General features: G+C 38.2%; 1 protein-coding gene and 1 pseudogene across 3 annotated transcripts in view; both read right to left on the reverse strand.

Moving 5' to 3' along the window:
• LOC131796911 (endothelin-converting enzyme homolog) overlaps nt 1–16,012 on the reverse strand; it is a 49,540-nt gene that overhangs the window by 20,050 nt on the left and 13,478 nt on the right. For all 3 annotated transcript variants that reach the window (XM_059114532.2, XM_059114531.2, XM_059114530.2), the window contains exons 9-10: nt 13,875–13,973; nt 12,930–13,007 (exon numbers count right to left, since the gene is read on the reverse strand). In XM_059114532.2, the coding sequence (XP_058970515.1) occupies nt 12,930–13,007; nt 13,875–13,973 (177 nt within the window). The remainder of the gene's footprint in view (nt 1–12,929; nt 13,008–13,874; nt 13,974–16,012) is intronic.
• LOC136283288 (uncharacterized) lies at nt 8,894–11,687 on the reverse strand (annotated as a pseudogene).

The raw sequence follows: 16,012 nt of genomic DNA on the forward strand, positions 1-16,012 counted from the left end.
AACGCATTCAAGTAAGAAAAAAAATTGAAAGATTTCAGTGTATTTATTAGTTTTTCTATGGGTTGTGTGGTTCTTTTCAACAAACCCCTTTTAATTCTATCTTGTCACCAGTCCATTTCACTATATAGTCGCATGAAATGCATTTCGCTGGAAGGTAAGCATTTTGTGAGTGTTTGTATTTTACATTTTCGGGTATTATCGGCATCCTACCGCTAGCTTGATTATAACATTACGCTCGAAAAGGAAAAGATCGTTTGGAGGAAATAATAAGCTGTTACCAAAAGTAAAGACCACTGAAGCTTAAGAAATTTCTTATTCAATCTCTTTAACTACATACCCATTCATACCACCATTTTAAAGGGACTACACAGGTCACTACTAACCTAGAGGTTGGGGGGGAATCTATAATAATAAAATAATCTTGTCTGATGTTTTTGGGGTAAGCACTGGATGCACCTCTACCCCTGTTCAGCCCACATTACTCGCTCAAATGTTTTAAGAGCATGAATTTGTTGCTGGGGTTATAAAAGAATGCATATGCTGCTTCAGAGATGTGGTATAGAGAAAAGGAATATAAACCAGGCTATTTCGGAATATGATAAATGCCTGGCGTTAGACAAGGAAAAGGGCCGTTTTGAGTATCACTCGACCTTACCATATCAAGAAAAATGTGAACCACAGTCACGGTGGTATGTTCAAGACTTAAAGTATTCTTTCATTCGTATCTACAATTTGAGCTTTTTTTTTCGTCACAGGTGCCTCCTAGTGGGGTAGGAGCGGTATTTAAATCGGGGATATTTGAACGAATTTGAACACGTTGAATTGAAACACTACATTTGCTACCTGAAAAATTTGGCTGTCACACGCAACAACTAGCGATAACACTATTTCAGCCGACACTTTGAACAAACGTGAGCCAGTAATTCAAGGACAGATGGCTTAGTGATGTTCGTAAACCTGGCTGGGAAAATCTTTTTGCAGTTTCTGAATCTTTAAGGAATCTAAGGGAACCTAAATAGAAGCTGGAGAGATGATACCCGACATAAGCCTAACTACTCCACACATCTCGCATCAACTCCAATACTACAGTAGTTAGAAATAGATTTGTATGTATATACACCCATTAGCGTTACTCCTGTTTTGTCAACTGATAACAAGTAAGGTTGATTGTTTGGTTAGGAAAGGGGTAGATGCGTAGTTGTTCACATACTGACAGTGATCCAAATGAATTAATTACGTGAGACTCACCTATGCATGTAAATCGAAGTTTGACTTCATTTCCCCATTCCTTCTTACCAGCGACCAGGAAAACTGGCTAGCGTCGCGCACGCATTTTTCATATGACTCCTTCGTTTTTGAATGATGATAACGTAGAACCTCAATCACATTTCAACTTACTGGTAAGTACCATTTCGTTTTGTAAGTAACGTAAATTTTGTTGTCACGCGTAAAGAACAATGGATACTTTACATATACACTCTCAACTTGATTAGCGATTGTAGCTTTTGTAGTAATGTGTCTTTTGTCTTCATCTGTTTGTTTACTTGAATTTGTGAGTAACCCAAGCAACGGGTGCACTCCGATTGCGTTGGATTATGGTAGCGTTGTTTTCAATATGGCGGTGAAGGCGGCAGATATCGGCAGATTTTGACCGAACCTTCCGTAGAAGTTCGACCGTTCATTGTTTCTTTCACCAAAGGTGCATGAAATTTGATTGATACTGAATTTGTATAATTTTTTTTTACGTATTTATCGCGTATTCAGTGGTTCTCAAGGACAAACGCAATCACTGTTTTGTAGTATGTAACTTGAGACCGGTTTTCGAGAAGGTCTGATTTGATGTTCATCGTAGTTTGAAGCCTTTCAAACATTGGAATGGCAGCTTTGATCCTTCTTTAAAAGCCCTGACTAAATGAGAGCGCAGATTAGTAATCGAAGAAAAGGAAACAGACAATGAATCCCGTTTACATTCTACGCTACCTCGCTGCCGCCATGCACCAAAAATGTTCCCTCGATCGCGACAAAATGCAAATGACTAACCTTTTGTGTTACGACCATAATGCAACGTAATCAGAGTGTGCACACCGCCTGTGGGTAACTTGTTTAAAAACTGTGGTACGTAACATACAATTCTTGTGTCGTTTGCCTACTTAATGAGCATTCTTAGCGCTGCTTATTTGCGTGGCCTGTGGTTCTATGTTTAACGAACGAGGCATAGACTTTCTATTCTTATAAGTTCTCTGATTGGCTTGTTCTCCACATTGATACCATTTACTTTGTGGTGTTTACAAAGTGCATCAACCATGCTAAAGCCGAACACATATTAATTTGCTATTTCAATATGTCACTGACAAATGTTGACGAGCTATTCTCAGTTTTACGCTAATGAAACAAGGTGTTCACATAATTATTTGCTTGAAGTTGTCTTGTAATAGGAAAAAAAAGAACAAATGCGCACGAAACTGAACACTGCTGTTTGATGTGTCAAGAAATACACGATCCATACGCGCCGCAACCAAGGTTATCTGGAACTGACGATCCGGTCCGCAACAGTTTGACAGTGTAACCGAAGTCATGCGTAATTCTGCTCATCATTTATTAAAAAAAATCAACATCTCTAAATTACTAAACGTGAGTAGGAAAATACATGTTGAAGAACGAAAACTTACATATAAACTCACCACGAAGAAAAACATTAACCTTAAGTAGTTACAAAAAGCGGGTTCTGGAGCATCTTCAAATGCCACAAGTCACACCCCTCTTTATTTAACTGCTGTATCACAGATCAACGAATTCATTAGATAAAAACCTAGGTTTCTGACACATTTTGAATTTCACAAGCCACCTCCTGTAAAACTCAAAGTAATTAACACACGCAACTGCCACACTTGCATGCTTCTTGATAGTTTAATACGACAGGATCTGCATCGATATTGTATCTTCCTATGAAGAAGTCGTGTTGTGCCTTGATTTTTTCTTCTGTCAAAACAGTGTCTATGTAAATGAGAACAGTCTGACAGTCTGAGTTTAAACCTTCACGATAAACACCCTCATCATCATCATGTTATAAAAATTTCCCCATACAAATTGTTTATTAGAATTTACTATTTTTGCATTCAAGTCGGTAAGCTTTTTCCATTACATTGGAAAGAAGGAGCATAACTCACATCATTTCGACTTTGTCCGTTCCAATGACAGCTGACACGATTCACCAGGATTGATCAGGTCAATTGAAAAACTCATTTTAATTCATACTCTGTTAATCATCATGATCAACGAATTCCTTCGGGAGGTAGTTCAGTTCCAGCAGTAACTATCAAGAGCTCTTCTCTAACGAAACCACGCTTTGGTCCATCCTTCAGGTAATAGAGAACAGTTTCATTCTTATTCACAATTTTTCTCTCGATACCGTAGACCTTCAGAGACGACACTGGATCTGTAGTTCGCCTTTGACTACCTTCCAACTCACCAGTTGCATTGAGGAATCTCACATTCTTTGAAGAGTCTCTTTTCCTTCAAGCCAACCGGTCTTGAATAAGTAATTGAACTCTCCGCGTTAACCACCTTCTTCCGTCAACCACCTTTGATTGCGTCAACAGGATTTTCTCCCGTCAACCTGGTCACTTCTCCCATTCAGTGGATCTCTTTGATGAGGATGTGTCCCCTGATCCCTGTGAACGTTTACATTCCCTCTTCTTCTCCTCAATCAATACTTTGCCATCTCTCTTGTAACTTCAGCCATGATTTCACACCCAAAATCAACTTGAAGAACACTGGTCCATCTCAGTGGTCCTTGCCTATAAACTGTCTTAAAAGTTCTTGAGACCTCAGAGGAGTCCTTTGAGGTGAGAGGTTCAGCAGACTTGGATCTGCTTGCAACTTTTCTAAAACTTTTAATGCATACTTATAGACTTTCCTCCCTCTCGGGAGTCTTTCATGGGGAAGGAAAATGAGATCAGCTTGATGAACTACATTTGGGGATTACACATGAAAAGTAGGTCTTGGTATATGTTTCGGGGTACGCAAGTCAATCTGCCAGATGGCTTGCTTCATCAGCCAAAGCTTTCCAACGTCCTCAGACACTCGAGCTTCTTTTGTAAACTTCTTAAACTTAGACAATCCCTTCCAAAAACTTTTTGGAGCTATCATTAATTCTTGAAAGTTTTTTCCATGGACTCCCCAAAATGACTGACATCCAATCCTATGGTCAAAGCACCAACAACGACGTAGATTATTTCACCTTGCTTTTGCGAGGTACTCGGCCTATAAGGGTCGGAAAACTGTGCTTCCCTCAGACCGACCTCTTGATTATGCGCCTTGTTGTACAGCTTCAAAGCTTAATCTGTATCCGCAAAATTCTGCATTGCCTGATCCTTGACTTGGTTATTAACCGCAATCCAATCGAGTAGTTTTGTTTATTCTCTTCATACTTAAAAATCGCTGGATATTTCTTCCTCTCCTCTTCAACACTATTCTGATCTTCACTCAAATACCTTGCCAGATAGCTTCCGCCAAAGCAGTCGCATCGATAAGCACACTTCGAATCATTGTTGCTATGCTTGCCGTTTTATTTATCTTCAAAATTATTTTCGAGAATCGCCAACCAGTATTCATCATGAAACTTTCAACGAAGCTTATCTTCTTTATCACTGAGATAGCATGTGCATACATTTTCGATGATTGCGCAGACTGCTGCTAATTTATTGTAAATCGGATGAACATTTTAAGAGGGTTAAATCTTTGAATCTTCAAGATACCGTTTTGCTGCAATTGACACAGTGATCACGAACATCACATAATTCATGAGATTAGAACTCGGATCAGAAGTCATCGATTCCTTGGTGACTTTCGCAATCCATCCGATTCCAGAAGCCAATCCAGGCAGAATGATTAAATGTTTTTACAAGCCTATTATGAGACATTTTTTTGGCAGACAAAAAAAAATCAATCCACTGGTTTTACTCCAACAGGAATCTGTGGTTGTGTTGGTTGAGGCTGTGGTTTTGGTTTGTTAACGAGAGCCATCACCTCTCTCCTTTTATAGCAGAGTGCAACCCGTGAGAGAACAATGCTTGTAACTAAAAGTATTTGAGTTAGTGAGAATAATGATAACGTTTCAGCTTTCTTCTCAATGTGTTGTTCAGAATCAGCGTTATTTTCTCTAACACCTAAGCTATGCTTCTTTGCTTCTCTCACTCTTCACCTTTTGTGCTACTGGTAATTTTTCAGTCTTAAGTTCTTTTCCATCCATTTTATTTTTCAATGCATAATTTTCAAGTACTTACTCAAGTACTTAGCAAAGTACTCGCTCAATTTCTTATCAAGTCATGATAAGAACTTAATCAGCTTCTTCAGAAAGACCGGTATCTGATTCCTTCTCAGGAACCTAGTAAAAATCAACATTACTAGCAGTGAGAAGAACGGCACTTGTGATCGCCTTGTATATTCCATACTTCAGACTCAGTCTTACGGCAATCATTCCAATTTCTCTTGACCACGAAGTTATCATTCAAATCTATCAGAAGCTTTCTTTCATCAAGTCTCCTCCCCCTTCATCTATCAAGGGGGAGGAGACTTGACGATGCCTTACATGAGAGCTCGAGAAAAGTGTTAACGATAGCTTCACAAGTGTTTTTTTAGAGTAAGGTCTCGTACCTTTTGAAGTATTTCAACATCGTTTTCGGGAAGCCCTTGACTTGATCCTTGGTGAGAGGTATGTCAATCATTTCCTTCGCTTTACCACTTGTGACGAGAATTGTAAGCTGCTCTCGATGATCCGAATCACTTGTGAGTTCGGCCTCTGGAATTTTGGAATTCATTTTACCAGAATTATCTCCTTACAATGTCAGTTAAGACTTTTTATTCTATTCTTAAATCCTTTGGTGCAGTAAGTTAATATCCTCAATTCCCAATTGAAGGGCTGGAGATCCCAAAATTATTGTAAGAGTGTAAAGAACCATTTGGTTCAAAAGGCTTTGTGTGCACTTAATTTTTAAACTATACCAGAGAACTCTAAAATGTGTGGTGGTTGGTTTGTTTTAACCATTCCCTGATTAATTCTTCTGGAACTTTTCATTAAGCCATAAGAAATCTGGCTTTGAGACAAATTGTTATGAAATAAATGTTGATCGAGACATTTTTTAAGTGCCTAATATTAAAATTTTCCCATAAATTATAAAGCTGAATTTATAAAGAGTTGCTGTACCTGTCTCGTCATGACATTTAACCAATTAATGGTGGCGGTAAATTAGTGAGTGCTGCACAAACAATAACCATGTCATCCAGTGTGTCCTTAAGAGTCAGAGGCACCACAGACTGGAAAAGTCGGAATCGTTTCAGATGCTGGATGGCACGCTCAACATGAATCCTAGCTTTTGCAATTGCCTAACCCTGAAGAACGTTTACCTTTGTTAATTGTTCCTGACCTTTGGTAAATGGAAGCATATAAAGTTTTACTTGCTTTGTTAAAAGAAAACCCTGTACATTGAAACCACAGTCAACCATACAAGCTGAGTTGGAAGAGAATTTTGAGATCACGCCAGAATCAGAAAATATAAATCTATCAGATGACACGCCTCCATAGCCTTTTGACACAAATGAAACAATTCCAGCTGGGAGTGATGGACACTTTATATAAATAAAAACATGAACAATGAATGAATTAATACTTGAACATTATTTCTTATCGCATGGTTTTAAGTTAAGGTTTAAATACTTTAAAAAATTCATGTTAAGGCAAACATGGTTTAAATGATCTTACCAAGTATTTGGATGTGTTATGGATCTTGTAACTAGAGTATATCAGTGCCTGTGCCTCTGCCATAGAGGGTTTGTGAACATACATTGCTGTACAATCAGTGATTGGACAAGCCCTAGGAAATGGTTTAAAGGCTTCCGGGTAGAACTTTGTTACATTTCCTGGCTTGGCCATTTGATCAAACCTTGAAATTCTCTTGATAAAAAGGGAATCCAAGTTGATGAAATTGTGGACTCATTACTTGCTGAAGTCGTAAATCTGTAGGCTAAGTCTTCCTCTGACAAATTTGTTTAACTGTTTACTTTCTTTTTCTTCCAGGCTTACATTTACTCAAGTCGTTTTGATACCCTTTAATGTTTGTGACCTTTTTCTTTTGAAATATTGCAACTTTTGCACTTTGGGTTTTGTCTTTGACACAAGAAACTGAAACACTCCATAATTTAGGAATATGTTTCAACAAGATGTTTAGTTTCTTTTATGTCTTTTAGATCAAAAGCGTGTTCTTTCATTTCCTCAATTGTGGCTTTGTCTGCTTTAGTTGTTGCTGTATATCAGACACACTTTTCTGAAGTACTAGACACAAAGGGCAATGAGGATCAAGTTCCTGTTCGCCTTGAGAACTTTCGTGTCCGTGAATGCCAACTGGCAGAGCAAAAGTATGATCTTCGGTTGCAGGATTAGTAGAAATGTTTTCAGTGGCCCTTTGCTCTGTCTTTGAAGACTGGCTTTTGTTCTGCTGGATTTTAAAAGTAGTGCTATCGTCCATATAGATTTCAAAAGGAGCATCATTGTTAACATTATATTCCACATGTTAGAGTTGTTAACATCCCCAGGCGGTGCTGTTTTGTTCGTTGCTTTTTCGGCTTCAATCACAGTTTCACCACCACTTCCTATTCTCCCCTTTGCCACATTTTCAGTGACATTCGATTTCTGCTTGAATGCGTTGGAGCTACTTTTCATCTCATCGGTCACAGGTCGATTACACTTGTAGCGACCTTTTTGGCCAGAACTCTTCTTTTTCCCTTTCAGGTCAGAAATCCTGAGTTGACTGTGTATCCGTTTAGAAATAGTACTGGATTAGGATGATCTTCCGTGGGCCGGCCGTCTTAAAATGGTTCGAACGAATACAAGGACTTTCTTTCGCATCTGTTCGTCCAATATTTTTTTTTTCAGATGGGTTTCCTTCTTTTTTCTTGACATTTAAAAACGTGAATTTTATCCACGTGATCCTTTTTTACGCACCTTGAAGACATAAGAATTTATTCAGCAACTTATAATGGACTCCAGCAAAAACTTGCTGGGCAGTTTAACTGAAAATATAAATAAAAATATGTATAAAAGAATTTCCTTAAATTTTCGTAGCTTCTTGGGTATCTGCGGTCACTGTCACAACCCCTTACTGAGCAATGATCTCCTCATGCCATTTTTTAAGCAAAAACGGTTTACAAGAAAACACTTTTGAGTCAATTGGGAAGGTTTATTTCGCTCTGTGCCTCTCCCAACAATAAAAACGATCGAAGACTCATCACGGACACTGATGCCCCATGAGTGACTTGGTACTGGCTCGGCCAATCCCAGCATTCAGTTGGACGCCAGTATTAGCAAAGTCGCATTTTCCTTCTGCTCATCTCTCGTCCACTCATCCACATAATTCTCGAATGTGATCTTCATGTCTTTTGCTGAGGGTGTATACAAGAGAACTAATGCAGCGGTCTTCTCTCTGAATGGTTTTTCGATTCTTGTCGTTTGCTGTGTGATTCCCCGAACACTGATCCTAGTGTGTCTTGCGCTGAATGCTAAATTCACGAGCTCATTCGTCCTCTGCTTCACGTCTCTCAAAGCAGCGCATTCATCGCGAATGATCAGTATATTAGTTCCCTCATACGGATAAATATGGATAACTACTGTTCTTAAGACTATCTGGTCTTGAAGTGGAGTCAAGATAAGTAAGTCCTTATCATTTTCTCTAAAACCATCATATGTAATGTTTTGAATGAATGTCGGGCAAATCAAGAATATGTGATGAAACTTTCCTCGGAGGGTACTGCTCAAGAGATTTACCAGGTATCTCGTCTTTCCTGAATTTGTTGGTTCTATCATTAATGTATTGAATGGACTATTGTCAGTAGTCATATTTTATAGTGGACACGAGCAAAAGTTCTTCTCTTCCCTGATTACCCTCTTATCATCATTTGAACTCAAGGCTATCTTGTTGATGGTCTCAGTGAAGACTTCATCCTTAAGTGATCTTATTGCAATTATATTCCTTATTTGAATCTTTCCTCCGCTGAATAAGCACTCCTAGTAGTATTCATGACTAATAGTCTTCGTTACTAGAGCCTTCTTAACCCCTTTACACTTTCTCTCCACTTTTCCCTCAAGAATCTTGATGCTCTAAAGTTCTGCTCTCAATCCAACGAACTATTCAATGATCCTACCACCAGCTTCATTTTTCATCATGCCCACAACCTTCTTGTTGCAGCCAGTTAAGATCCCTGACATGTGATCTTTGTGGTAGTTGCTTGTGTCGAATTTATCTTCAACATCACCGCCTTTATCCTTGAAGAAGTATTCAGTTTCAATCTCATACACGAGAGTGTCTGTGTCTGTAAAGAGAAGCTTTGCTCGATCTCCATATTTTGGTTTGGTACAGTTATAATGGAAGTCACACATCAGTGTCTTGCTGATTGTCGAGGACGCTCATTCCACAGTAGACCGGCTTATCAAATACAACTTTTGTCTCCCTCGAGTGTTGTGTAATGTTTGAAGTTTGGTTTTGCTGTAAAGTTTTCGTGCCATCGAACGATTGTTGACTAATCTCACATCTTCTCAATTCCTGATGCTTTCCATAATTTTCTGAAGCGGAATCTTAATAGATAAGGGATCTGACACAATCATCAATGAAACAGTAAATTCCCCAAGGCGATCACTGAAGGGACTTCTTCTCCTCTACAAGCCACACACAATAGGAGCAAGAGACAGTGAGAAGACATTCAATCCCGACATCACTGAGGTAAAGGTGGTTGTGAATGGAATACCGAATAAGGTTTTACAGTCGAGGGTATATGTGTGAGGGGTCTTTAGAAGATTTTGGAAAGAAAACAGCGTAATGAATGCAACAGACGTTTATGCTGAAGAGTGATGTGCTCTATTTGTCTTGGAAGTATGAGGGACAACGATCTTTACGGTTCAGGATTGAGATCGGTGGATACGAAGAAACTGAAGGAGTTCAGCTCTCAATTAACAGGAAGGCATCGGGTTTAGGGAATGTGAAATGTCACGTCTTTATCTTCGCAGAGGCTCAGCTCCACATCATCAACCAAGAGCTTGAGAGTGTGACCTACTAAATGCTTCTCATTTAAAATCAAGGCACACCACGATTCCTTCATAAGAAGATACAACATTGATGTAGATCCTGTTGTATGAAACCGTCAGGAAGCATGCAAAAGTGACAGTAGCGTGTGTCAATTACTTTGAATTTCACAGGAGGTGGCTTGTGAAATTCAAAATGTGTCAGAAACCTCATTTTGTAACTATTGAACTCGTTGATCTGTGATATAGTAGTTCCAAAAAGTGGAGATGTGACTTGCGGCATTTGACAATGCGCCAGAGTCCGATTTTTGTAACTGCTCCTTAATAGCTTTACAGGCGAAGATCGAAACCGACTACGCTGTTTCTAAAAGAGTGGATGTGAACATTGATCCACCGGACTAAATTTATTCATAAAACCTGACGAACCACTTGCCATAATTACGTAACGTTACGTAATGGTACAAAGATCAACCACGTGTACACATTGCAACTAATAAAACGTACAAACACTTACAGGTAAATTAAAACCTTAACGCAATACACACAGAAAACGGTAGGACAATAAGTTTCACGATTACAGGCAGTATAAGACATGACTGAGACTAGGAATTTCATGATTTCTATTCTTTCCCTCAAAAGATCTTTAACCCATCAAGAAAACTTGCCATTCATTTTGTGTCGTTCGTAACATGCAAATCTGCTACACTTTTTTGACGGAGACTAGTTAACAGTACAAAGGAAGACGTCTTATTGTTGTAATTTCTCGTTTCGTCTTTAACGGAGACTTCTTCAGGGAATGATTACAACTAACAATGGAAAGCATATAAACGCATTCTTGTGCCTAAGTTTATCTTCCCATGGAAGAGAATAATATCTGATATCGGAAACATGCTGTGAAATGACGTTACAAGAAACTAAGAAGTAAAAGTAGCAACAATGGCAATGTCGTTGTGATAACAGCACTGCAACGAGATAAATAAAGAAACACAAGTTTTATTGAATTAGATGGAAGTGAATCCAAGTGCTGCGTGAAGGTCGATGCATACGAAATATTCATTTACCCATTGGGCGAAGTGGGTCACATGGCAATGCTGCACTTAAACTAAAGACGTTTTTCTCTATTAAAATCCCTATTTGAGATTATATTGAATCAGATGACTTCTCGGCGACAATTTAAATCGTGCCTCGTGATACAGCTGATTCTTTCGCCAAAAATCGCTTTTGGTTTGCTAAAGGAATTTCTCTACATCAACCAAACTCTAGAGCACTGAGCAAGGGGAACCTTCGCCGCACTAAGCACGAAGGAATGAAATGTTATGGCAACAGAAACGAACACACTACCCACTCTTAACATAGATTTCGCCATAGAAAACAAAACACAAACGCAAAAAACTAAATATTCTGTAACGGGAGTTTTTTGTTCTAGTATTGACCTGAAAACCGCAGGCGAGAAACCGCCTTTGTCAGTCTTTGTCGAAATCTTCTTTGATGCACGCGGTTCTCCTTCGTAAGGCTGAACCGTACTCGCAACTTCCATTTCTTCTGTGTCACTTGAGTACGATGTATCACATCTCTCGTTAGAGCTTGCTGAAGGTAAGTATAGATCGCTATCGGTCATAATTTCAAGAGTATTTCAACACTTATTGATACAAAATTACATGAGATGCGAGAGATTTGTAAGTATCAACTGAGGGTTTTCACAGTTTTCACCCGCTAATTCGTTATAAGTCCACGTGACACTTTTAAGACAAAATAAGGACACTTTAGGGCCCGAAAAAACCGTGTTTTGGGCTTTTTGAATTTTTTCTTCTATCGGAATTGGTTTGTACATATGATAAGCTAAATATTTACGCAAAAAAAAAAAAAACATTCGTGTCATAGGCACTTAAATTCAAATGTTTTTGCCTGCGGTTATATTTTGGGAACCATACGATTAGCGCTGATACGATAAGAATTTTGCTGGCTGATAGTAGCTCATGGCGACGCAAAATAAAGAAAGCAAAAAACGGTAGGTGACATATAAAGTGGGACGGAATCCCAATCTAGGAGCTATATTCATTGACGTGTCATGTCAGTGCCATCTGTAAGTCTTTTTCTTGCAATAAACCAGCTCTCAAAGAGCTTTACTCCATGTTGGGGAGCATGATATGTTTGAATTACTTCTTATTACCTATGAAGTGTAGGCACCTAGCTATATTTCAAGTATGATTTATCAGTGCGGGCCCACTACACAACCTAGATCATCTTCTACAAACCGTCTTCAGGAAGCGAAATGCTAAACTGAAACTTATTCGGACATAGCCTTTAGTTTAGCCGCTCCATCCTTATGGAAATCTTTGCCAAGGACCATTAGCGCTTCGAGATTTTTTAATGAATTTAAACGGAACCTGAACTCATAATTTTAGGTTAGCTCTCTGCTAACTTTAACAGTTGTTCAGTTTTCTTAAGTTCTACTCTAGAGATCTATGAAATATGTAATATTATAGAACTTAAGTAGGTTAGATATTTTTCTCTTTCATATATATGGTAAAGCGCAATAAGTGCTTTACAGATTGTATATGGGCGTGAGTGTTTTACAGAGATCTAAAACACTCTTCACATGTACCTTGACCAACGGGCGTTGTTATGTGAACCTTTTTATAATTTGGGCACCGGCTATTTCGTTTGTATAATATCCAGTATTTGTATAAAAGCCAGCATTTGAATTTCTACCACATACATTTATTGTCCATATGATAAAAAGAAAATTACATGTTAGCTCCAAGTTATGAATTTTATGTTCTCGTGATACGAATTATATCTCACTCGCACATAAAACTCATATCTTCTCGCCATCAAGTAATATCCTCTCTATACTTACGTCCTTGAATCTCTCTGATAGCTTTCGTTTATCTTTCATGTATTCTGGGTACCCAATGTTGTGTCTGATTGCAGAAGCCTGAGGGTGATAACATGAAGGTTTAGTTATGTGTAATGAACAACGTATTAATGATTATGTAGTGAAGTCGTTTCAGGAAAAGCCCAAAGTGAGTTCTTGCCGAATTGACTAAACGATAGCAAGTTCATTACCACTGGGCAGACGATTAAGAAACCATGGTTCACCTAAATCCCTTGGCTTGTTGTTTGTCAAAGATTACTATCCAGAAAATCAAATTTCTTGATTTAAAATGAAGGTTGAGCCAGGAATCAGACAACTCTAAGACATCATTCAGGTTGGTACAAAGTATCACCTTCAGCATTATGCTTTTTATGAATAGAGGACCCGCTTCGAGACCTAGCAAATGTAAAATATCTTTACCAGCTAGATGTATAATATCAGAAACTGAATTTGAGATGTTCTCTGTAAGCTTAACAGTTCCGCAGCATTTGTCACCATTTTGAAACTTGATTCTGTTTTTGATATTTCATTGTGTTAAATACGGATGTTTCTTATAGCTGTATAACACTATAATCATTAACATTACGACGACATCGATGAATGAAAGAAATCTTGAAAGCGACTTTTTACGCAATAGCAGCTCGACTCGATAACAACTCTTACTGCTTTGCAAACCTTAGAGAAGAAACAATTCTCATTAATTTGGGGATTCCATAAGGGTCGCCATTGAAATGCATCCAGGAATATCTGGGTATATTATAAGAATAGAAAACGAAATTTTAACAACCATTGCCGAGAAAAGATACATTAAATAAGAACCTTGAATGTGTTTAAAAGCAACGAGGAATTATATAAAGTCATGTAAATTTCTTAAAAAAAGCACTGGCAGTGGATGGAAGTCTTTCGTCGCAGCGTTTATAGATGTACCTTTTCTCTGGCATAAGCCCTTGTTTTGTTGTCCATCCAGTCAAGTTTGTCGAGGTTAGCGATGAACGTTTCCCTCAAATCATCGATCATGGCCATTACCTGAAATAGTTAAATTATTACAAGAAATAGCAAAGATTTATTTACTTGAAAAAGGCAAAGCAAACTTCTTGTTTACTTGATGGCATTAACTTAAAAATTTCAAGAATTTTGCTGAATATATATCTGATACTAAGTGACGTCGGGCCTATTCAAACAGTAAGTCATAGGCAGATTAATTTTGGATGAATCGGAAAGTACTTAGCTTTGAGTGTATAAGGGAACTGGTTGGAGGTATTAACCCCCACTGAAATGTTGTCGTCTTTGTAACACAGAATAAAAAGGTAAAATCAAGCCGTCCTAAAAAATTGTTCATAGGATTAAATGAGAGCATTTTTTCTGAAATTTTTATACTCGTTCTCTTTAATGAAACCAGCGATTTTAACCAGTTCAAAGGGTTAAGCCTTAGATGTTTAACAAGAACAGCACATTTACATTCAATTTTTTATGTTTGTATACATATCCAACTTTAATTATAATATAGCACGCACGCAAGGTCTACCCATTTCCTAAGGCGCTACCTTTGTAAAAATCCTTATGTGCCACACGTCCGTGTATCTATAATAGCGGAGCTCGCAGAGCGTAGCCCCATAATTATACAAAACAGTAGTAACCCATCAAGCCAAAAAAATTTGGAAGTACGACCGTACGACCGTAGGACCGTAGGACTGACCATAAAAGGTGCTACTTTTAGCATGCGCGGCCAACTATACCACGGGCACTATCTTATAATCAGTCCTCTACAAGGACACGGAGAAGTTGCGAATGAAAATCCATTAATATTACCACGCACTTTATCCATAGTAGGGGATTTTTAGTTTTGTTGAAGAGACGTGCGAGGAAAGAAAATGCGAGCTCCGTTTTTAGGCTTGCCTAAATCTATATATTAAATCTCTATATTATGACGTGTGCAGTTTTAATTCAGCTGAAGTTCAGTAGAGTTTGGCCGCAAGGTTTCAAAACTTTCAATATTTTTTCCGCTCTATTCCGATTGAGATACACCTTTTGGAGCTCAAAATGAAAGAAAATACGCTAAATGATACTCGTTTGGAAAAACATGAGCATGTAGATCTTTCAAGCAGCGAAATTAGTTTTCGAGTTGACGATACTTCATTCCTAAAAGCAATGCGGATTATGGCTGAAAACTGAACTAAGTTTTCTGACTTTAAATCAGGCTTTGCGACGCTGGGGACTCTTCACTAGAACGGTAAATATTATTTTGAAGTGATGATTTGTCCCAAAACTGTTTCCCAAAAGAAATTTATATTTTGAAATGATAAAATTTTCATAATTTTCAACAAAAAGCTATGCAAGTTTCTTGCCGTACATTCTAGTAAACAATAGTTCAAGCAGGATAAATCTATCACACTGGTCTCGTAAATGCAAGAAATTTGTAATTTTTTTCGCTTCGTTTTTCGGACTTGTGATATCATTTTCAGCTGTTGATATTTGCTTGAAGTATTGTTTAGAACTATCAAACTTTTCAACACAAAACTATGAAAATTTCTGGCCGTGAATTCCAGTAAATAACGATTCAAGAATGTTTAATTTACTACGTACATGCAAGAAATTCGTTCCTTGATCGCTTCTGAGTAGAACATTTACAATTCTTTGAACAAGCTTTGGTCTCGAAATATTCCTTAGTCGTTTTCTCCTTGTCATTTAAACATAGTTTACGGGAGGGACACGATTACCTGGTTAACCCGACACAGTAATAACAAACTCTTTCTTTACGAGCACAACTTGTGTCTGCATACTATGTAATAAAATAATTGTTTCAAGCCTTAATGTACGTATGTCAAGTTATGGATGCACTTGGATAGCTCGAAGAGCACTGAAAAAGCTAGAGGTTTTTTCGGCTGCGCCTCAAGCAAGTTTTGCACTTCTCTCGTGCTCTCCAGACTTCCTGCGTGCATATATAACCCGATATACGCACGCTAAGCGTGGGCTTATTCTTTGATGACTGGTCCGGAGCCGCTATTTTCGACGCACATGTAAATTATAACTAGTAAAAAAGAGACTGTCGAACAAAGCTCCCAAAC

This window comes from Pocillopora verrucosa, chromosome 9 (genome assembly GCF_036669915.1).
Source record: "Pocillopora verrucosa isolate sample1 chromosome 9, ASM3666991v2, whole genome shotgun sequence".
NCBI classification, from domain to species: domain Eukaryota; kingdom Metazoa; phylum Cnidaria; class Anthozoa; order Scleractinia; family Pocilloporidae; genus Pocillopora; species Pocillopora verrucosa.